The sequence below is a fragment of the Elgaria multicarinata genome, chromosome 8, assembly GCF_023053635.1.
Source record: "Elgaria multicarinata webbii isolate HBS135686 ecotype San Diego chromosome 8, rElgMul1.1.pri, whole genome shotgun sequence".
NCBI classification, from domain to species: Eukaryota; Metazoa; Chordata; class Lepidosauria; order Squamata; family Anguidae; genus Elgaria; species Elgaria multicarinata.
This window is the reverse complement of record NC_086178.1, coordinates 20,489,625-20,512,255: the sequence shown is the minus strand read 5'-3', so window position 1 is coordinate 20,512,255 and position 22,631 is coordinate 20,489,625. Positions and strand designations below refer to the sequence as shown.

Here is a 22,631-nt window from a genome sequence, read left to right as displayed (position 1 = left end):
TAGCCAGCTTCTGGGTAGATACCTTGAATTCCATAGTGCTGTTTTACATAAAGAGCTGCTGCAGTGAGTTTATCTCTTGACCCATACAATCCGGTGCAGTCTTCTGTGAAGATCTAGCTTTTTGGGGATCTTTGCAGACCCTTCAGGTTCTAGTAATATTGGGAACTGAGCCTGACACTTTGGGTATCCAGTCAATTGAGATGTAGCTCTTCAGTATATGAAAAAAATGGGCATATATGCTCTAAATCTTGTGAATGGGCAGTGATGTGATTGCTAATTCATGGCCAGAATTGTTCTTGGGTAACTGTACTTTCCATAAAATATACGTTATTTCAAATAAAGTGATGCATGCATTTGGGAAGATCAGCTCTCCCCTCACCCCCCATTTTTGAGAGAGAAGATAAATAAGTTTAATTCTGTAATCCATAAATTTGTCTGGATGCTGATGATTCTCTCTTCTGCTCCACTAGAGGAAATGCCCCAGATTGAAACCAGGGTGGTTCTAGTTCAAGAGGCTGCAAAACGTGAAGAACTCCTGAAAGCTTTGGAGGCAAGTAGCTTTTCTCATTCATGGTATTGTAATCCTGTTGTTGTTGGGACTTGGGAGTTATCCTCTCATTCTTATACTGAAGTTCTCCTTTTCTGCAGACCATTAAGATAATGGAAGTTCCAGTTATAAAGTTAAAGGAAACTAGTTCTGGTAAATCGGAAGAAAATCTAATAAAAAGTATTATACATATGGTATGTTGCAGCAGCTGTGCGTATGAATCTGCATGAAGCATGTTGCACTACTTGGGACTGAAGTGGGGGAAATCACTGCTATCGTGACTTGACAGAAGAATAAAATGCACAATAGAAGTAAATGGTGCACAGTGAAGCTAGCTGAATTGAAACTTAGGCCAGCTTTGAAATTGTTCAGAATTTGTGTACTTATAACTGTGAAATCGAATTCAAATGAGATATATACCAACTCTTGTTTTTGTCTGGGAAAAGCGGTCATGTTTCTGTTGAGCTAGCTTCAAATTTAATGAGTTATTTCTGTTAAAAATACTTCTTAAACTACTATTTCTTCTGATGTATAAATTATGGGCACAAAGTAACTTTGTATTATTGCTTAAATAACATTTGGATTCTTTGTAAACCACTGAAGGAGATTAAAGTGCCCTACATAAAGACCGATTCGGTGGAAAAGTACGAGGACTCTGAGTCGCCAGAATTTGAGACTGTCTTTGTGATAGCAGACTTCCAAGATCCTATTTTCAGCAACTTGTACAAGGCAGACAGCAGAGTCCTTGGGCCCCCAATAGTATTGCAGTGCGCCAGAAAAGGCGAGGTAAGAATACAGATCTTGAAAGATCTTCAATCCTATAGATGTCCTTACGTATGTATTTTAATGCACTAGTGCCTGCTTAAATATGTATTTATTAGGAGCTTCCAAATTGGCCCTGATTTGACTTGGATGCCTTGGTGCCGGTGACCCGCTCGGCCTCTTCTTTTGACTGCCATAGTTTACAACACTAATTCTGTGGCAGGCTGGAGGCAGTGGCTGGCCATTGGAACGAATCAGGCTGAAGCAGTTTGGTTGTTTCAGGCCAAGGCGGCCCAATCTAGTCCCGAACCAGTTTCGGCTGAGACGGTCTAAATCAGTCCACTTTGACTTAGATTCAGACCTCCAGACTAAGGTGAAGTATTTATTTCTTAGTATTTATATACTAAGCCCTAGTATTTATTTACTTGAACTCTTGTGCTGTTTTTCTGACTCAAAGCTCATTTAAGGTGGTTTACAAATAAGTGGAATCAATAAAACTACACTAAAGTTAACAATAAAAACATAATCAACTATAACATACAATAAAACTGTTTAACCACCCTGTTAGTCTTTACGGTGCCACAAAACTCTTTGTTTTTGCTGCAACAGAGTAACCCGGCTATTCCTCTGGAATCTGGTGGCTAATCAATCTAATTTTATTTCAGCCTCTGCCTTTCTCATGTCGGCCACTGTACTGTGCAAGTATGCTGAATCTTGTGTTGTGTTTCACAGGATTCAGAAAGAAAGAAGAATTGGTAAGATTGTTTTCCTTCCGTACATCTTAGAATAATGCACCTACTTTGAATAATCGTGAGCAAGTTGTCATACTTGCTCTATATTTAATATTGCAAGATCTGTTCTGAGCTTGGAATTGACTGCTATACTAGTGTCACTTAAGTGTTTAGTTATTGAGGTTTTCTAGGCACTTCCAACAGGCTCTTCAACTCTTGACATGTTCATACTACGTATAGAGGAGTAGAATAGAGACGTAGTGGATATTAGCCAGGGAGACCTGGATTCAAACCTTCACTTGGTATTTAAGTTTACTGGGTGACCTTCAGCTGAGACATTCTGGCTGGTTCAACTTGCAGGGTTGATGTGAGGCTAAAATGGGCATAACACCATATATAGCACCATGGGGTCCATCTGTGGAAAGTTGGAACCCAAATAAGTTGGTAATGGTATTCAAAGTGCTTAACGTATTGTGGGGTAGTAACTGTGGATGCTGCATGACAGAGTAACTTGAGTATCTATGCAAACTGGAGGTGGGGAGGATCCATGTTAACTTGTGTTCTAGTTGGTTTACTAGTTTTGGCTAATAGCAATTGTATTTCAAAGATAAACATTAACTGTATTCCAAATTTATTCACAGGTGAAACTGGTGACCTTGGTTCATCATATGGGAGGGATTATTCGACGAGATTTCAGTTCAAAAGTTACGCATCTGGTGGCTAATTCTACACAAGGGGACAAATTCAGAGTATGTACATTTCAGTTTCTAAATTTAGGGTTTGGGTGCAGAAGATCTTTTTTCTGCGTCTGCCAGACGGTACGCCAAGGAATTTATTGAAAACACAACAATAAAAGAAATAAATGGCACCCAACCAGTTAAAATTCCCTTCAGCAACAAACTAGCTTTTATTCAGGCCTGCCTGAATAAAAATGTATTTGCCTGCCAGTGGAAGGATAGCAAGTAGGGAGTCAACCAGGCCTCCCTCAGCCTGGGAGCAGCCACCAAGACATTCTCTCTTGTGCCCCCACCAAATAAGCTTCTGATGGTGATGGGACTGAGAGAACAGCCTCCCCCAAACATCTTAGAACTACTTTGGTATATGGGATGCACACCCGAGAGGCAGTGATTTGCACTGCTTCAGTCTGGATCGGATCCAGAGATCCATTATTATTATTTATTATTATTATTATTATTATTATTATTTATTGCATGTTTATACTACCCAATAGCTGAAGCTCCCTGGCTCATTTCCATGAGTGCAGCTGCAACCTGTATCCAGTACTCTATTCATTGACACATCTGGCTGCTTTTCATGGGTGTGGGTCTTTGTCCAGGCCTCTCCTCTCCTGTTGATCAACTGGATAGTAGTAAGGAAAGAGCTATGTAAAGGTATAGAGTTTTTGTTGTTGAGGAACTTTTCTTTGAATTTTTTTTTTAAAAAACCCACACATTTTGGTATCTTATCTCTTCATTCTTTTCACTGCAACTAGAGACAATCGTGCCTGATACAATAAAGGGTGCAGGAGTGAACAGATTATGAATGTAAGGCTCCTGATCATGCAGCTTTCTGTTAAATGGTCTTTTAGGATGTCTTGGAGGCATATTAGGCCAGCAAGAGCTCTCAAGTTAAACTGAAAACATTTATAAAATGCAACTCAAATCCTTGACGATACAATTCGTGAAGACTTGACAGTAAAACTCCGGCTATTGGGCGGTATAGAAATGTAATAAATAAATAAAGACAAGTGTTTGTCTTTTGTCGCCAATATCTCTACCTTTAGCCGGATGCCCTGATCTATAGATCTGGGGGTGTAATAGCACTTATGAAATTACCTTGCTACCAGGTGGCAGGAGATGCTTAATAACTACAGTGCAGTTTTCTCCAGTTTATCCATATTAAAATAAATCAATTGCTTTCCCATCGGAATGCAATTACTATATAGCTTGAATCTCTTCCATGATTAACTGCGCGTTGTATGTGAACTGCCTCAAATACAGTTGGCCCTCTGTTTGTGGCCTAATCAAGTAATGAACTTGCCTCTTTTCAACTATATGATAAATTTAACTGGGACTGATGGCTCATTTTTAAATACTAGGATGGAGATATATATATATATATGATTAAGTTGATGTAAATCCCTCTCCCCTGATTCCTTTTAGTAACTTAAATCAAAGAGATTTGTTGCTCGGATTTATATTTCCTGAATATGAAATATGGGCTTGCATCTAAATAAAGCTTTCATGCTACCTTGGAGTATCATGATGGCTTTTTAGCAAATTAAGGTAGTGTAAAAATCCAAATAATAACTAAGTCATAGGAGCATAATCCAGAACCACTGTCACGTAGCCTGCGTGTGCAACTGTGTGCTTCTAATCTTTGCCTGCAAGGGGTTGTGGAGGAAGAAGTCTATGGATCTGATGTCTGTTGCCGTAATACTACATTGTGGTTAGTTGTTACTTCGGAATGTCACATTTATAATGCTTAACCGTAAATGTAAGATTTGCTTTTCGTTTTTTTTTAAAAAAAACCTTTGTGCATTGATAAGAGGTCCGTTCAGTTGGTTTTCGGAGTGTGCAGGCTTATTTAACACATATTTATAATCTGCCTTTCCATTTTTCAAAAAAACTTCAAAGCCGAGTAGGAACTTTAAGGACATCTTAGTGTGGGTAGCACTTTAAAGTGAAACCTAACTTAAATACAAAACATGTTAAACTAAGTCCACTTAATAAAACTGACAATTGAAAAACCACCACTATCACCCCAACTTAAATAAAAAGTCAGATTAAAAACAAACTAATCTTCCTTTTCTTTTTTATAAAGTGTGATTTTTATTTACTTTGCCAAATACTATGATCTTTGCTAGATGTTAATGCTGTTGGCTAGTATACCGGGATGTTCACTGGGAACTGCCTGTTTACTAATTTATTTATTTATTTTTGCAAGTATGAAGGATAAAGTATTATTCTTCGTTATCTCATCCTGTTTTGGTTTGTAGGTAGCTGTGAGTCTTGGCACACCAATAATGAAAGCAGAGTGGATTTATAAGTCTTGGGAAAGAAGAAATGACATGTATGTATAATTTTTTTGACACGATGTCTTGTATAACATTAGTATTTGTCATTACACTTGCTTGAGAACAACCATGGCAGAATAGTCCACAGAGGCCTTTCTTTATGTAGCAAAACATGGTGCAGCTGGGTCTAAATTTTCTTCCCAATCCTTTTCTCCTGTTAGTGACTTTTGTGCTGCTGATGAGGAATTCAGGAAAGAGTTCAAAGTTCCCCCATTTCAGGACTGCTTGTTAAGTTTTCTTGGGTTCTCTGATGAAGACAAGAAGAATATGGAAGAAATGACAGAAATGCAAGGTAAATGTGAAAACGCTATTTGGGACAGAAGGACTCTATGCAATGCTTTATTCCTCACCCTGCATCCCAACAAAAACACCACCATTGGTACAAAGATTAGCTGTGGGGGGGGGGGGGCGGGGGGGCACACAATAGCCAACAAGTCTTTATGAGGTTCTTGATGATACAGGTTTCCATGGTGGAAATCTGAGGACACATTGATTACTTAATATTTGTATTTGTAAATGTATTGCAGCAGTTATTGGCTTGTTTAACAAGCTGTCCACTAGCAACGGGTTACACCCATACATGGATTTGTATACTTTGTGTCTGATTTGCAGAAGCAAAGAGGCTGATTTAACCATCTAAAGCAGGTCTAAACGTTGTGTTTGATCCAGAGGGCATGTAAATCTCAAATTGCAGTTGCACAGTTTTCTACTTACTCTTTAATACTCTTGAATTTAAAAGTTGAGGGCTGTCAGCTTTGTATCATATGGTAAGGGTGGGCAGCTTGTGGTCCTCCAGACGTTTTGGCATACAGTGCCCATGATTTCTCATCATTGGCTGTGCTCCTAGGATTCATGGTATTTGTATGCAGAAACATCTGGAGGGCTGCAAGTTGTGCACCCGTGATATGTAATAATGAGAGCTTGAAGCTGTATTTCAGGAATTTATACTCTTGATTCAATTATAAGCAATCTTTCTACTACTAATCATACTTAGACATTGTTTATAGTGATCTAGAGTTGTTGGATCACTCTGTACTTATTAGTAACCCTTACAGCCGTCCTGTATTCCCAAATTACAGATTTATGGGCACTGTAGTTGAGAAGTGGGCTAGTTACCAAGGCTATGCAGTGAGTTATGAGATTTCAAGAAGGGGCTTTGTGGCTCATACTCCTGGGCGCTGTCACCATATGGCACTCGTTCTGGAGATGCTTCTCACCAAACCCTCCATTACTTGTGCCATTGAGATTTAGCTTACTTTTGTTTTTTCCTTTCTAAACCCATTCTTATCCTGAATAAGTTTTGTCAAATGTGTTTTGGGATCTCAGTGCTGCAAATGCAAAGGATCTCTACCTGTTGTCTTGAAACGATTCTTTGAGAAGAGCTGCTCAGAGCTATATGGTGCCCGTTTCCCAGTGGTGTATAATATCACTACCAAGGTTACTTTTCTTGACATTCTTGTGCTGGTGTAGTCTCAAAATTAATGTTAGAACTTAGAAAGGAACAGGTTAACTTTGTCTTCTGTCTGCAGGTGGACAACATCTGCCTGTTGGTGATGAAAGGTGTACTCATCTCATAGTTGAAGAAAACACAGTAAAAGACCTTCCATTTGCGCCTTCACAAAACCTTTATGTTGTAAAGCAGGAGGTCAGTTTTAACAGAATATTCTGGATCCTTAAACACACTCATAGTAAATTATAGCACTTAATAGCATGGTTCACAATTTAGTTATTGTTTCTGGGGAGGTATATTTAATGTTGCACTGATGGCTTTTTGTATAGGGTTGAACAAATTAATAGAAAATGCTTTTTCTCCCTCTAGTGGTTTTGGGGAAGCATTCAGATGGATGCCAGAGCTGGAGAATCTATGTACTTATTTGAAAAGGTGAGCTGCTACGGAAAGAAATCTAGAATTTGAAGCAATTTGTGACATGGATTTAGATTTTAAAATTTGTTTGTGACCCATTTTTAATATATAATTGAGTTGGGCAATTTCTTAGCCTTTTAATGCAATTCTCAGTATAAAATGTTTTTTTGGGGTAACTTAAAAAATTCTCAAAGCATGTATTTCTTCTGTTTGCAGTCATTCTTTTAAGTGACAGTGCTGTGCAACTTTGTGCAGTTCTAAGCTGTAGACTAAAATTACCAATCTGATTTTTCGTATTTCACTACAGCCAGACAGTCCTGAACTGAAAACATCAGTCTCGCAACTGTCTCTGAATACTCCAAATAGCAACCGGAAGCGACGTCGCTTAAGAGAGACCCTTGCTCAACTGGCCAGGGAGACGGATATGTCTCCCTTCCCTCCTCGGAAACGGCCATCAGCTGAACATTCCCTTTCTATGGGATCCTTACTTGATATTTCAAACACCCCAGAATCAAGTATGACTAATGGAGGTACAGCTAAGCTAGATCTGTGTATCGTAATAGTTCTGGCTAAAATAAAGCACTGCTGAATCACTCTACTTGACATAAGTAACATCCTTTTTCCTTTTCAAACTATGCAGGGAACAGGTTAGAATTGAGGAACATGGATAATGATAGAAAGAAGGGCAACTCTCATGTCATTAGACTTAGTCGAATGAAGAGGAAATCATGCAGACTTGTCAGTTGTATTTCTCCGGATAACATTGCTCTTAAACGTTGTCTAAACTCTTTAGCATGTCTACAGCAAACCATCAAGGCAGCTAGCAGTAACCCACCCGAAAGCCTAGTTAATGGAGCCCCTCAAATGAATCTCCAAAAATATATGGAAAGTGAGGAAATTCCTGTAAGGCTTCGTTCCATTCCAGTTTTACAAGATGTTGTCTTATGTGAACACCATCCAGTTAGAGATCTACCAAGAACATCACAAGGTGACGATGAGTTGACCTCAACATGTTTAGATAGCAATGACCATTTAGGTAATGGAGAACTTAACTTGATGTGCGATACTTGTACCAAAGAGGCAATCTCCAAATACAGATTGGATCAGTTTGCGGAAACTGACTTGCAAAATAAACCAAAATTGTCCCAGGAACAGGAGAGAGGTATGCATTGTACTGATGGAAATAAGCATTCTCCAACTTGTACAGAGTTTAATACTGGTGTCCAGGAAGTGAATTGTGAGAGAAGCGACCAGGAACAAGATCATAAGGACAAATGTAGTTCTTATGACGGGACGCCTGCTAATGATAGTAATAGTTGGGTAACAGGATCTGAAGCAACCTTTGAGTCAAATTCAGATTCCAGTTTCACTTACACTGTTGCTGTGCTGATAACAGGTAAGTATTAATTAGATGCCATTTAGAATGTTAATTCATAGTGCGCCTGGAACTCCTGGCAATTAATCTTCCAGTGCCTGCTGTATTATTAATTTTATAATTAGGTAGCACAGAGAGAAAGTGGTGGGCAGAAGTGCAAGATGTTGGATGGTGTTGCAAAGAACCTGTACAATGCCTTTCTTTGACGTGAGAATTCTTTCCTTTGCACAGCTTTTAAAACACGAGCAGTACTCGGATCTTTCTGTTAAAATGGATTGATACTAACTGGAAATGTCTGTTTTAGGAAGACTATATATTAGAATCTGTAGTTGTGTTCCTGCTCGTCAAAACACTTTTTGCATATTGTTTCTCCATCCCTCCCAGAAACTCCGAAACCATGTGCAAGACCGTCCAAAAACTCCACACCTCTTCCTCCCAAGCAGTCTGCGAGGTGGCAGGTTGCAAAGGAGTTGTATCAGACAGAGAGCAACTATGTCGATATCCTGACGACCATAATCCAGGCAAGTCAATGCAAAGTGTTATTTGTACCTTATGAAAACTTGCTGCAAAATGTTCCTTTAAAAGACTTGTTTTAAGACTGGTATTGCAGAAACTATTTACTGGCTGATTGACCTCCTACGCGTCAGGCACATTTGTACGTATGGTGTCGGTTTCCAAGTGAAAGCTGGAGAATGGGAGAATTGTATCTGTAAAAACATGGGGTAGAATCAAATGGTGCCATTCTGCTTGGGAAGCGACTTTTGCTGATGCCCCTGTGTCACCCTGCACAGTGTTTTGGAGGGTTGCCTGATCCTCTGGAACCAAGTTGGGTGAAAATAATCTCCCTTTATGTTAGAAGAGGCAAGAGCTAAATCAAAAGCCTCTCCACGAGTGGAACAGCACCATTGGGTTTTACGTCATGTGTTCTTTTTGCTCACTCGGCCCATCCACTGCATATTTAAAGATTCAGATTTTGGCTTAGCTAGACTTGAGACTGGATAGGCAGCTTTTCCTGGAGTGAAACTTTAAGAAAGAGATGAAAGGTCGTTGATCTGTGCCTAAAGGTGGTCTGTCAGCAAGTTCTGTTACCATGTCACCTCTTGCACCTGTGGTTTGGCAACTGAGAGCTAACAAGAATGAGGAAAATGTCCACTGGTGCTAAAACGGTTTACTGTTTGTGGGTTGAGGAATGAGGAGGGAAGAGTGTATTGGGCAGCATATCTCAGTGTGGCAGAGATCTGGCCCAGGTGCCTCCAGTTGATAAACAATGGCATGAGCATATGGGGCATATATACCTTCTGCTGAAGATAGGAATCTGTCTTGAGTATGACTTCCAAATATGGTAACTTTATGGTATTAAATGCATTTCATGAACTTACTGTCTGCTGAATTTCTTTTCGTTTTTAGGTCTTTCAAGTCCCATTGGAAAAGGAAGGACAACTTGGAGGCCCCATCCTTGCACCAGAAGAAATTAAAACCATATTTGGCAGTATTCCTGACATCCTTGATGTACACACCAAGATAAAGGTTGGTTGGGGTTTTTTAAGCCTTGAACAGTGCAAATCTTTTAAGTTGAGTTGCTTAACGACCGGGTTTCAACTTGCTTGTGCCATCTTGAGAAGTTTAACATTTGCTTAATTTTGAAGTTTGCTAAGAGTAGAATTGGAAACAGCTTCCAGTCTCACTTAAAAAAAAAGTGTGCTGTTTTGTGATAAATTTGTGCCGATGTGAGAAGTCCCCAGTGTTGTTGTGTAAATTACTTTTTAATTTGAGTGTTTGCATGACCACTGATCACATAATCTTCTGTGATTTTTTGGTGTTCTTGCACAATCCCTAGTGAGTGAGCACCCTGAAACCAGCTTGTACAGATCACAAAATTTAAAAAATTAAGCACTTATTTCCCTCTTCAGCCTCCAAATGTGGCATCTAATTAACAGTCATTAGAGAGTGGGAAAGTAGCACATGTACAAGGAACTAATGAACCTCAATCTTTTGAATTATAAACACTTGAAGAAAATAAGCAGTATGTAATTATTTTCTAGGAGGACCTTGAAGATCTCATGATAAACTGGACTGAAAGCAAAAGCATTGGTGATGTCATACTTAACTATGTAAGTCGCTAGCTGTGAATTTATGCTATTTGGTGCCTCCAAGACCATGAGGCTCTTTCACATGTTACGAGTATTCCCCCTTCCCATTACATGTGGAGAAGACTCTGGGTCAGGAAGCCACTAGTGGGAACATAAAGTGCAGAGTTAAAATTATTGCTCATGTTAACAGCACTGGGCAAAGTTTTGTGGGTGCACTCTTGTACTATTGTATTCTGTAAGCTGTGGACCTGGTGAGCTCAGTGAATTAAGGAGATGCATTATTCCCACCATAGTTCAGCTACATATTAATTCCTAGGCAGGAACTAGGCTGTTGTATAAAATCAGTTTTTGTGGTGGTGACCTGTCCAGTAGTTCTCAATAGGCCCTTGGAATTAAAGATATTAAAAAAAAACACCCTACCATACACTAGGGAAAGTGGAAGGCAAAAGGAAGAGGGGCCGACCAAGGGCAAGATGGATGGATGATATTCTGGAGGTGACAGACTTGACCTTGGGGGAGCTAGGGGTGGCGGCAGCCGACAGAAAGCTCCGGCGTGGGCTGGTCCATGAAGTCACGAAGAGTCGGAAGCGACTGAACGAATCAACAACAACAAATACGCTATGGGGTTTATGTAGTAGCAGAGTTGAGAATAATCTGAGTTCTGAGATGCTGTCAGTAAGAGCATAGTGGAGATACAGAACCCCTTTCCTTTGACCACTGAAAGTGCCTATAAAGTTTATTTGGGGGATTAAATGATGGGGATTAAATGATTTCATACAGTGCATGCTACCCTTGCAGTCCATAACCACTTTGGGTGTCAGCCTATTGTTGTTAACAGTAGCTAAATAAAATTCACACCTAGACGGCAGCTGTTGGTATCAGAATGTCCATATTTATTTATTTATTTATTACATTTCTATACCGCCCAATAGCTGGAGCTCTCTGGGCGGTTCACATATTCCCCTTCACTTTTGATTGTAAGGTCAAGAGCCTGGTAAGTGACACATGGGGCATTTGTTATAAGAATCTCTGCAGAGTTTTTAGAAGAAGGCCTCCAAATTAGAAAAGAGACCGAAATGCGTTGGGCTTTCCACTAATAAGATCTTTGCATCCTGAGATGTTTTTCTCCTTTTTTGGGCCTACCTTGGATCCTTATCAGCCTTTGCATACACGTAGAATTAACCAAAGAAGGATTTTTGATCCAGATTACATTGCAGGAGAACTGTGAACTAGCTGCCCGTAGTGCAAGCCTCCTGCGGCCTTCTCATTAAACGTGGTTTTGAATACAACAGGGCTGCCTTCCTGCATTCTTTGGTTAGGTGATTAATTTACACCTCAAATATTGAAAGGACTTTCCCTTTTAGAGAGGAACTCCTAGAAAAGATGTGTAATGCCCAAGTATATAGAATCTTTGTGCATAAACTTCCGATAAACATCTCTGTCGGGCAAGCCCAACAGGTACTATTCTTTGGGCATCTCTCAATGGCCGAAGCTAAACTATGTCGTTGCACTTCAGTTCATTTATTTCATTTCTATGCTGCTTAATGTCCAAAGCTGTCTGGGCGGTTCACAAAAATTAAAACCAAAAATACAATGTGATAAAGAGAATATGTATATACAATAGGCAACAGTCCCTACTAATCCCAGCATGGCACCACTTCACCAAATTATGCATAGTGATGGTAGAATCTCTTTTGGCTAGTTCAGCAGTAACTTAAAAGTATTTTTAAGATATCAGGGGGAACTTTCAGCTGGTTGCTGTAAAGCACCAATATTTCTTAATGGTATTTTTCCATACTTCCACTGCATGCACGTTGTAAATGAAAGTTCTGCATCCTTTTAGTCAAAAGACTTGCTGAAAACATACCCTCCTTTTGTGAACTTCTTTGAAATGAGCAAGGAAACTATTACTAAGTGTGAAAAACAGAAGCCAAGGTTTCATGCTTTCCTAAAGGTAATTATTTTTGTGTGTGTTTCTGTTTCTCTCTGGCCCTAATGCAGTGTGCCTCTTTGTGAAATGTTTGATTTTCTGGAAGTGGAGACAAGGGGTTATATCTGATGCTAGTTTAAGTCCCATTTATTTCAATAGGTCTGCTCTAAGTATATTGGATACAGCCCATTCGATCATGATTTTGGGCACTGAAGAAGCACCAGCATGTTAAAATAAAATCTTGCTTTGCTTCGCCTTCAGCACTGAAGTCCACAGTAGGAATTTAATCTATTGTTTCAGAGCAGGGGGGCAGAACTTTACGCCCAGGGCCATATCCAGCCCTCCTGGGGTCCCTATCCAGCTCTATGGTTTCCCAGATGGCCATGCACCCATCCTATCCCCACCCCTTTTCCCTCCAACTATTGATTATTTGGTAGTTTTCCAGTTTTAGTGCATTTTTCTTCATTCTAAAAGGTTGAAATGCCTCTCCTAAGGCTTAGTGTCTGGCAGTAAGAACTTTAAGCTAAAATATGCTGGTATTTTTTGTATTTTGGCCCAGCCCTAACCATCCATGAAAGCTTATCCAAAATTGAATTTGGCTCTTGGGCTGAAAGAGGTTCTGCACCCTTGACTTAGAGCTTAAGTTTGACTTTTGTGGAAAAATATATCAGCATCTGGTTTTAATGCCTTTAGAGATGAATAGAAGGTAGTTTGGGATTGATTGGTAGGTCACTGGGTGTTTTGAATAGATTGACAAGGGTTTCTCAGTCTGACTCATTTAACAATGGAAACCAGAACAATGTATCCCCCCTATATTAGACTGTTGATAGTCTGATGATGATGTTATAGTAAAAAAAGCAAAGTATATCCTGCAAGCCTGAAATCAGCCTACACTTTTAGAACATAATCCTAGTGGCAGATCACGAAGAGAGATGATCTTGGTGGGCCTTAGGGAGCTGGGGGGGAATTAAATTCCCTGCTTTTGCGTGGCCAGAAAATATTTGATCTAATGCAGTGCAGGGCAACCTTTAGATTAGGGCAACCTAATCTGGCCCTCCCAAGTCCCACCCTCTGGCCTGGAGGCTTGGGAGAGGAATTCCAATATTATGTCCCATCAGAGATGGGAGGGCATGCAGCACCATTTTTTATCTCCAATGAGAGATTGAAGATAACATTGGGATTACCTCATGCCTGGAGCTGGTGTGAGTGGCTCCTACATGCCCTGTGGAAGTCTCTTCTTGCACTGCTCGAGCTGCAATTGGGGCATGACTGTTACAGGAAGGAGGTGACTGAATTGGCTGGTCCTTGAAGGATCTGGTCCTGCAAGCTATGGCCAAGTCCTTTCCTGTACCGCTCACACCCCAGTTGGGACATGAACAGTATAGGAAGGAGGTGCCTGACTTGGTTGCCATTTTCAGGAAGTAGCCCCCGCAAGTGCTCGCGTCTGAGTCTTAATGTAGAGAGAAGTATAGAGCTCTATCTCTCTCTCTGTATGGAGAAAAAGAAGTTTTTAAAAAGTGGGTGCATGTGGATGATATCAACAGTTGGGGGCTGGGCTTCAGGGCTGGGCTTCACCCCAGTGATGGCATTTGGCCTGCCAGCTTGGTCCCAAGAGGGTGGGGCAATCTAATCCCTGGACCAGAAGTGGTTGCCTGCCATTCTCTTAACACTTGACTTCATGCTAGATTATGGCCACTATTTTGCCAGCTAGAAGTAGCTGTCTTTTCCATGGGACTTGGAGGAGGCCCAAACTGGTAGCTTTAAGAACTGGCCTGATTGCTCCTTCATATACAGTGGGCGATAAGATTTGTGTTACCCATCCTGGCCTAATAAAAACAAGTATCTGATTGCTTAACAAAATGAATGGATGAGATTGTTTACGTGCCCTGATTTCTTTGTTTCAAAATATAAGAGAAGTAGCTAAGCTGATATAGCAGGATTGAAAGAATGGGGGGAAAGAATGTGTAATGCAGCAGTTGTGCATAAATACTTGTCTTTTGAGCTATTGATTTAGCCAGTTGAAAATATTAACGTCTACTAGGGTTGACAAATAGGCAACAACAAGCAGGTAACAAATATATGGAACATGCAGGATTTGGGTTTTGGTAAAACATAGCAACTTGTAAGCATGAGAATTGAAAGTTAAATAAATAAGAATTTATCACTTAGCAATGGGAAGGGTCAGGATTTTTAAAAACTAGATTTCTCTAGGGTAAATAACACCAGAACTTTTCTCGCAATAGATAAATCAAGCTAAACCTGAGTGTGGTCGCCAGAGTTTGGCAGAACTCCTCATCCGACCCGTTCAGAGGCTTCCTAGTGTTGCCCTCCTTCTAAATGGTAAGTAGGTGGACTTGTCTGCCTTGCTTTTAAAATAACTTACGAGCTTTATTAGATTAAGTGACCCGAGGTCTTATTATAGCTGCTTCCAGTTGGGCGAGGCAAACATTCCGCAACTTTATACGTGTCGTGTACATTTTAAGAAGAAGTTCGTATAGGGATGGAGAGTACTTGCATGTGACTGTCTTTTAAACTTCCCAAAGAATAGATAATTTGTTACGGCAGTGACTGTTTGGGGCTCTAATTTTAAATTAAAGAGATCCCTAAAACATGTTTTAATTAAGAAGCATAATGGAATGTAAGTGGCCAGTAGTTTCAGACACTTTTTGAAGTGCTGTTAATGTTCTTTGTCACCAAAACACCTGCACTTCCTTAAATTAATTGGTTGCTTACTGTAGGTGTTGTCTTAATGAGCAGCCGTGGGACTTCTTGCCATTCCTCATCTAGACGTGTACACTTTCACAACTGAGCCAGACCTGCAGTATTTTTAACATTCATAACTTCAAGTTAGACACTCTTCTAACCATTTAAGCCTATCTGTATGGGGAGAAGTGGTGGTAAACAGTTCGTCTAAGCCTCTATGGTACTACATTTAAAAACATACTTAAAATTAAAGATATTTTTCCTCCATTGACTTGGTGGAGATGGGCCATTGTTCAGTGGTCAAGTGCTGTGAACTTTTCCCTTCCTCTGTCTACTTCTCTTTTCTCTCTCTCTCCCCCCACCACTCCATTTCTTGGTCTTTGAGCCTTCATTTGTACATATAGGTACTAATCCCTATTAGGGTCCATCTTGCTGTTTTGACTCTGGTCCCAAAAATAGGGTTTAGAACATTTCTGAAAGTGGCAGGTTCCCCCCACCCCCACCCCTCCATATGGCTTTGGTCAGTTACTTTTATGTGGGATGGGGAAGGGGGGGAAATCATACTAATGTTTCAATAAAAATGGGCTATATGGTCAAATTTTCATCCTAGGAATGGTCACCTTTCAAAAACTAAAAGCTGAGTATGTTGGGTTTCTGACATCTCAGGTTCTTCATCTAAAAGTCATGTGCTGTATGCCTATTTTCAGTCGCACAGATTTCTCTTGTGTACATCCTCTCAGAATTTGTACTCTCCTACAGTAACATGACCAGCATTTACCTGATTTGCACATAATGGTAAACCATGGCTTATTTAACCCATAGGGTAACCCATGGTTTGTTGTCCTACCCAGGATTTGTCTGGCAGACAATCAAACAAATCTTGGTTTGTTTTCTCAATCCTTTGGTTGTTTTTCTCCTCCTTTGCCCACACCTTCCCTGTATCCCAAATGTCATAGTGGTATTGTAGTACTGGCATGCACAGCAGCTGGATTTATTTATTTTTTACCATTCTTGCCTGCCACCTCTGTAGCTGGTGAAACAACCCATAAACAGCCCATGGTACTGGGTTCACATGTAATGTCATCCCATGGTTTAAATCACCCAGAGTTTACAGTTCAACAATAAATCATGGGTTCTCGTTCTGGGTTATTTGTGGTTAACAAACTATGTTTTGTTAGCATGGCTAGGTTCACACATCACAACAACCTAAAACTTAACAACTCATACCATGGGCTAGAGTTATGTGCAAGTCCAGCCATTGTCTTGACATCATAAAAAATAATAATGCTATTTTAATACTTTCTTACTATAGACATTAAGAAACACACAGCAGAAGACAATCCTGACAAGGCAACTCTAGAAAGAGCCATTGAATCATTGAAGGAAGTAATGACGTAAGTGGTAGTTTTAGTCAGTATAACCAAAAAAAGAATAGCACAGATACTAGTATAGTAGACTATGCAATGTGTACTGTCTACTTGTCTTGTGGAATATTTATTGATTGCATTTCTATACCGCCCAATAGCCGAAGCTCTCTGGGCGGTTCACAATATTTCCAGCTTCTGTTTGCAAGTTGCAAAAACAAAGGGGCAAGGCGGGTGAGCATCCGAGATAAACGCAGAAAAGAGAGAATAGCCTCAGGCAGCTATGAATGAATCTTTTTCTGAAAAACGCGTTTCATCCTCTTGCTTTTTATTAGGCCTTCTTCAAAGGGCTGTAACGGATATTTCCATACTTAATCTAAACCATAGCAATTTATAGTATTTTCTTGTCCTTTTTTCAGGCATATCAATGAAGACAAAAGGAAAACTGAAGCCCAAAGGCAGATTTTTGATGTTGTTTATGAAGTTGATGGTTGTCCAGTAAGTAAAGATGTAGCTGGGACTGAGAGGAAATGTTATTGGTGTGTGTGTGTGTGTGTGTGTGTATGTACACATGTGTATGTACAAAAAAATGATGTATTGGAAAGGAAAATGTTAGTGGACAATGAAGGGGGCGGTCCTGTTTGGGAGCTGCGGAGATGGCATCGAGTTAATAGACTTTCTTCCTCCTGTGTATTTTGACTTGATGCTTTTGAGACAGGGAATTCTTTGGTAAACAAATAACATTACTGCTTGCCTTGTGATAGGATCTCTATCTATAGTACTGAAAAGTACTATAAATTAACTGTCCAGTGGCTAACAATATATGTACTGTATTCAAAAATCTTTCAGGTTGAAAGACCACTCTGTTTCATCATTATCTCTTGGTGATGCAGCAGCTTCCTGAACTTTTTTTTTTAATGAGCTTCTCCTAAACCCCACAGGCCAATCTCTTGTCGTCTCACCGAAGTCTGATTCAGCGCCTGGAAACGGTTGCGCTTGGTGATGACCTCTGTGACAGAGGGGAGCAGGTCACTCTGTTTCTTTTTAACGATTGCCTGGAGGTAAGTCTATAGATATTCATTTGGCTGTGACATTCTGGAATGACTTGCAACGCAGAGGAATAAATAGGGGCCCCAATACCTGGAATCTATGAAGGACAACTAGAACACTTTCTTTTTGTCTTGACAGAAAGCATTATGTTATATGTAGCACTCACTCAGCTGGTAAGAACTGCTGCACACATTGTCAGAAGGAGCAGTTTATTTCCGTAGAGTTAATGCTTTGTAGCTCGATAGTGGGGGGGATTAGTGGGAAAGGCGGAACAACTTTCTCCTGCTAAGTCTTGCTACTGGCCTTGAAAGAGTTGCTGCAGAGAGATGCTGTCATGTAAGGAGGGCTTCTCAGTAATTCTTCCTGAATGAGTTCTTTAGGAAATGGAAGTAGATATGCATTAGATGTGTTATCAACCTATGACCAGGACCATGTGTTTTTGAAAGAAAAGAAACCCACATTCTCTGACAAGAGGCTGAATTCTGCAACCTGTATAACGTCATGCAAATTGAACGCATTTGTTTATCCATTTGGGGCCCTGGAACTAGGCTCCTGATTACAGAAATCCTATTCAGCTGCATATTTTTGGCATCTGAGGTTTTGGTAGGTTTTCCCACACTGTTTTGCAGCCCATAAGGGCTTGGAAGTATTTTTCCCATTTTTAAATAAAAGAGACTCATTGGAAGCTAAATTCTGTAATTGCTAAATGTGCACTTTTTTTTTGGCGTTCCTGAGAATTGCAGTAGGCACACAGCTCTCCCTATGTTCAGGAGCCAGTTTGCATAACTGTTGTCGTTGCTAAATTAATAATTGTAGTGTAAGATGGTTGTGTGAAATGGTATCTGTTTCGGAGGATGCTTGGTTACCCTGTGTAAATGTGCGTATGGTGGAGACAGTCACTTTTATCGCTTGATACCTGTTACCTTTCTGACTGTGTGAATCTACCTTCCTGTACCATTGTGTTTGATTTATAAAAATATTGGTAAGATCCTTTGTATATTTGTGAGAGTATAGCCCACTGAGTTCAATGGGGCTTTACTTATTGCAGGGTGGATTGGAGGAAGCAATCAATTGGGCTGATCCTTTTGAACATGGCTTCCTGCACCTTAGAATTTAGGTGAAACTCTTGTGAGTACCATGCGTGCTTAGGAGACTGGGGAAAAAAAACCCTGCTTGAATCTCTTCAATTGGCTTTTTGGCTCTCCTTTTTTGTTTTCCCATCTCTAATGTGCACTTGACGCAGAGAAAGCAAGCGAAGATACTAGATTGGGTTTTTTGCAACATGGGGATTGATGCATCTTGGTTTCCCTAGTGTAGCTCATCAAAATCAGTTGGGCCCCTGTGCTGCTTACAGGCCTGGCACTGTTTCAAGTTCTCAAGACAGTGGCTAAGCAATACACACGTTCTCATGGGGCTTATTTGTATGTAATGTGAATAAATAACGGGTCTGTGTCAGGTGAGTCTGTTTTGCTTCTGCTTAGGCTATACAAAATGGGCACATAAAGTGTCCACACAAGCAGTATAACCAGTAATTGCTGTTGGAAGGATACTGAGCTAGGGGGAAAACTAATCAAGTTTCGGAGGCCTGAGTTTAGCATGGGAGACGCCATAAAAAGCACAAGTTCATTGTAGTCCATACTAGTTGTACCATTAGGGATGTAGAACTTTTGATGCGAATCTGCCTTAAATGGCCATGAGTAAGTTTGAACCTAGTCCTTGATCAGTGATGTTAAATGCTTAAGCCAGATGGCCCATTGAGCTTTAATTGTCCAGGATTATAGCAGGGTGGTGCTTTTTGTATATAATGTAATGATTGGTTACAGAACCCAGATTCCTAAGAACCTCTGCTCTTATTTCACGTAAAAACTAAACAAAACACCCTGCAAATTCTAAATTCTCAGCCCTTAAGCTTGGGTAAAAATATTTTGTCCTGCGTTTCTGTCACCGAAAAGGAGCTTCAAAGAACCAAACAATCATATATAATCATAAAATGATCATGCAATCATGCTTGTTGGTTTGATGCAAATAAAACTGTCACGACAAAAAAGCAACAGCATTAATGAATCAGCAAACAAATGCCAGATTATTGGAGTGTCCACTGAAATGTGTCTAAATAGTAATTTTTTATTAACTAGCGTAAAGCCCATGTTGCCATGGTCTCTAGCAGTCCTGCCTCTTTCCTGCTTCCCCCCACCCTCAGTCCCCTCACCACATTCATAGTGAATTCCCCCTTCTTAATTTGCATGCAGCGCAGCCCTATCCCTTGTGCGCCTCGATTGGCCCCCTCCGGCCCCCTCCACTGCCCCGCTGGTGGTGACACCCTAACTGTTCAGCTGTGCTTCTGCATGATATTGATTGGCGGAATGCTGCCCTGCTTGTTTGACACAGAGGAAATTAATTGCTGTTAAAGCTTGAGCATTTAATATTTTTGAACGTAGCAAAATTTTCTGCACATCTACACTGCTCAAGCTTCAGCTTAAAACACAAATGAGCAAAATCCGTCTGGTAGATCTCGAGTAAATAAGCCTTAGGTTACTGTATTCGTATATAGATTTAAACCATTTTTCCCCATTCCCAGAGTGGCTTACAAACCAGACAATCCCTGTTGTCAGTCTTGTACGTGACACAAAAAGAAACAGGGAAGGACAAGGAAAAAAGCAAACTCAGGCTCCAGTGTTTAAGTTGCAGAGTTCTTTTAATGACCAACTGAGATGGAAAATAGTTCAGGGAGACGAGCAGCCCAAAGGAGGAGTTCTCTCAGCAGAGCTGATGGCGTGGCCTCACCTCTCCCTCTGCTGCAGCCTGATGTACCTGCTGCTAGGTGACGAGGGAGAGGAAGGGTTAGGATTTTATCTGGCTCTTAAAGGGCAGTGATGGAGTTGAGGACTTTTCCTACAGCAGGAAATCACACAGTCTGTGTGCCAACGTTAAGAAGGGAAACCACATGAGGTGCAGTGGTGGGACATGAAAGCCTTTGCCCAAAGACCCATGTGTGAAGGAAGATTCACATGTTGGGAGGCAATCCTTAAGCTATGCAGGTCCCAAACAGTTTAGGGCTTTAAAGATAGATGCACTTTGAACTGGACCTAGAAACCAATAAAGAGCCAGTGAAGTTGATATTGTGTGGGCATTATGTAATCAGGAAAAGCATTTTGTACCTTTTGAAAGGTAGCCGCACATAGATGCTGTTAAAGTATTCTAATCTGGATGTTGCCAAAGTATTGTGACTATGGCAAGATCTAGTTGAGAAGATATGCTTTAAAATGTGTAGGCAATGCGTGACGAGAACAGAAGTCAGTGGGGCTTCAATACCCTCCCCATAATTACCATAAATAGTTCTCGTACCTAGCAGAAGCAAAATAAATCATGCAAATTAAGATAAGTGATGCAAATAGCCTAATTAATTAATTTTATTCTCCCAACATTTTAACAATCTATAAATTTTAAATAACATGGTTTTAAATTTGTAATTTTGCATTGCTGCTGTTTTTATCTGGTTGAGCTTTTATATTGTATTTTATATTATGGTTTTATACTGTTGTTTTATACTTTGAATGGTTTTAATTTTTGTGAACCGCCCAGAGAGCTCCGGCTATTGGGCGGTATAGAAATGTAATAAATAAATAAATAAAATAATTCATTCATTATTCATTCAAATATTTTATATCCTAGTTTTGAAGGCAAAAAGCCTTAACAAAGCGGCTTATAATATAGCTAAGATACCCTAAATATAATATGGAAACAATGACATTCAACATTAAAGATCATTTAATTACCTTAACTCAAATATTGAAGAATCAGCATTCAGGCCAGGAGAATTGCAGCATTCAGGCCAGGAGAATTGAAACACTGACATCATTTCTTGGCTTTTTAGTGTCGTATCTACTCCTGGATTATAACGAACAAATGCTACATTTCACTTGGGTATTTGAGTTGACATTGTTGGGTTGATGATTCTTGATTTGGAGGTAGGAGGATACCTGTAGAACGTACCACGTAGTAACGCAACTTAATTGAAAGACTTGACCAAGGACTTCACTAAGGTGACAGTCTACAGAAGTTGCAGGCAAGCCAGTGTGTCGTCCACCTAAGTTTAGATTTTGGTATTTGTGACAACTCAGGCTTCAAAGCAGAGGTCCTCGAGATATTATCTTCAAAGCCGTATGTGTGCTTCCTTGCAAGTTCTATCAAAATTGATGGGCCTTAATCCAAAACACATCAACCTGTGGGAGGAAGTGATCACCCTTATTTTAAGGTGCTTAGTGCGATGCCCTAGTACTAGACATATGCAGCTCTGGAACATTTTGCAAGTAAAGGCAGAAGAGAAGAGAGACATGTACTAGAATTCAGCATGTGGTGTTCAGTGAAACATCAACTATGAATCTCTCTCATAAAATATGGGGGACGTGACATTATAAGCAAAAACATTCATCCATATGTTGGAATTGCTTATGATTTTCAGAAACTGTTGTTTGCTACAGAATTTGCCAGTTAAAGATTTCTGGGACTATCTGAGCTAATTCCCCGCCCCCCTGTTTTCTTTTTCACAGATTGCCAGGAAACGGCACAAAGTCATTGGTGGTTTCAAGAGCCCACATGGCCATACCAGGCCACCAGCCTGCCTCAAGCATATCATCCTCATGCCCCTGTCTCAGATCAAGAAAGTACTAGACATCAGAGAGACAGAAGGTTTGAACATTTGGAACGGAATGGGGGTGGGAGGTTTAGAGGACTAATACATGGAGTGATGACTTCAAATGCTGATAAGTTTTGATGTAGCTGAACTTCAAGATCTCTTCCAAAGAGGTTTCACTTGGAGGTCAGGGAATTCTAAATCAACATTAAAAAGAGCCGTGAGGGAAGACAGTCAAATGTCAGTTTTGAACGTGTACTTGGAGAAAACCACTCTCAAAGCTTTTAGAGCACAACACTCTTGCTTTATTTCCATGAGCTTTGGCACAATGCTTATCTAAAAATAAAGCGTCATGTGTGGGTATGTTAACCTTTAAGAACAAAGGTTTATGTGACTGGCACTTTAATCTTAAAACGGGAGTTAAGCCCATATTTCTAGCCTAAAATCCTTTAGCGGCCATGGATAACTTTCTGTAGATTGATTTCAGCATGGCTTATATTCATAGG

At 40.2% G+C, this 22,631-nt stretch overlaps 1 protein-coding gene across 1 annotated transcript in view; it reads left to right on the top strand.

Moving 5' to 3' along the window:
* ECT2 (epithelial cell transforming 2) overlaps positions 1-22,631 on the top strand; it is a 41,125-nt gene that overhangs the window by 6,874 nt on the left and 11,620 nt on the right. Inside the window, exons 3-21 of the mRNA XM_063131444.1 lie at positions 471-550; positions 649-741; positions 1,151-1,333; positions 1,975-2,064; positions 2,682-2,789; positions 5,039-5,112; positions 5,278-5,408; positions 6,646-6,761; positions 6,936-6,998; positions 7,288-7,510; positions 8,740-8,876; positions 9,763-9,882; positions 10,398-10,466; positions 12,289-12,399; positions 14,619-14,715; positions 16,391-16,472; positions 16,862-16,940; positions 17,384-17,503; positions 22,043-22,181. Of these exons, the coding sequence (XP_062987514.1) occupies positions 471-550; positions 649-741; positions 1,151-1,333; positions 1,975-2,064; positions 2,682-2,789; positions 5,039-5,112; positions 5,278-5,408; positions 6,646-6,761; positions 6,936-6,998; positions 7,288-7,510; positions 8,740-8,876; positions 9,763-9,882; positions 10,398-10,466; positions 12,289-12,399; positions 14,619-14,715; positions 16,391-16,472; positions 16,862-16,940; positions 17,384-17,503; positions 22,043-22,181 (2,115 nt within the window). The remainder of the gene's footprint in view (positions 1-470; positions 551-648; positions 742-1,150; positions 1,334-1,974; positions 2,065-2,681; positions 2,790-5,038; positions 5,113-5,277; positions 5,409-6,645; positions 6,762-6,935; positions 6,999-7,287; positions 7,511-8,739; positions 8,877-9,762; positions 9,883-10,397; positions 10,467-12,288; positions 12,400-14,618; positions 14,716-16,390; positions 16,473-16,861; positions 16,941-17,383; positions 17,504-22,042; positions 22,182-22,631) is intronic.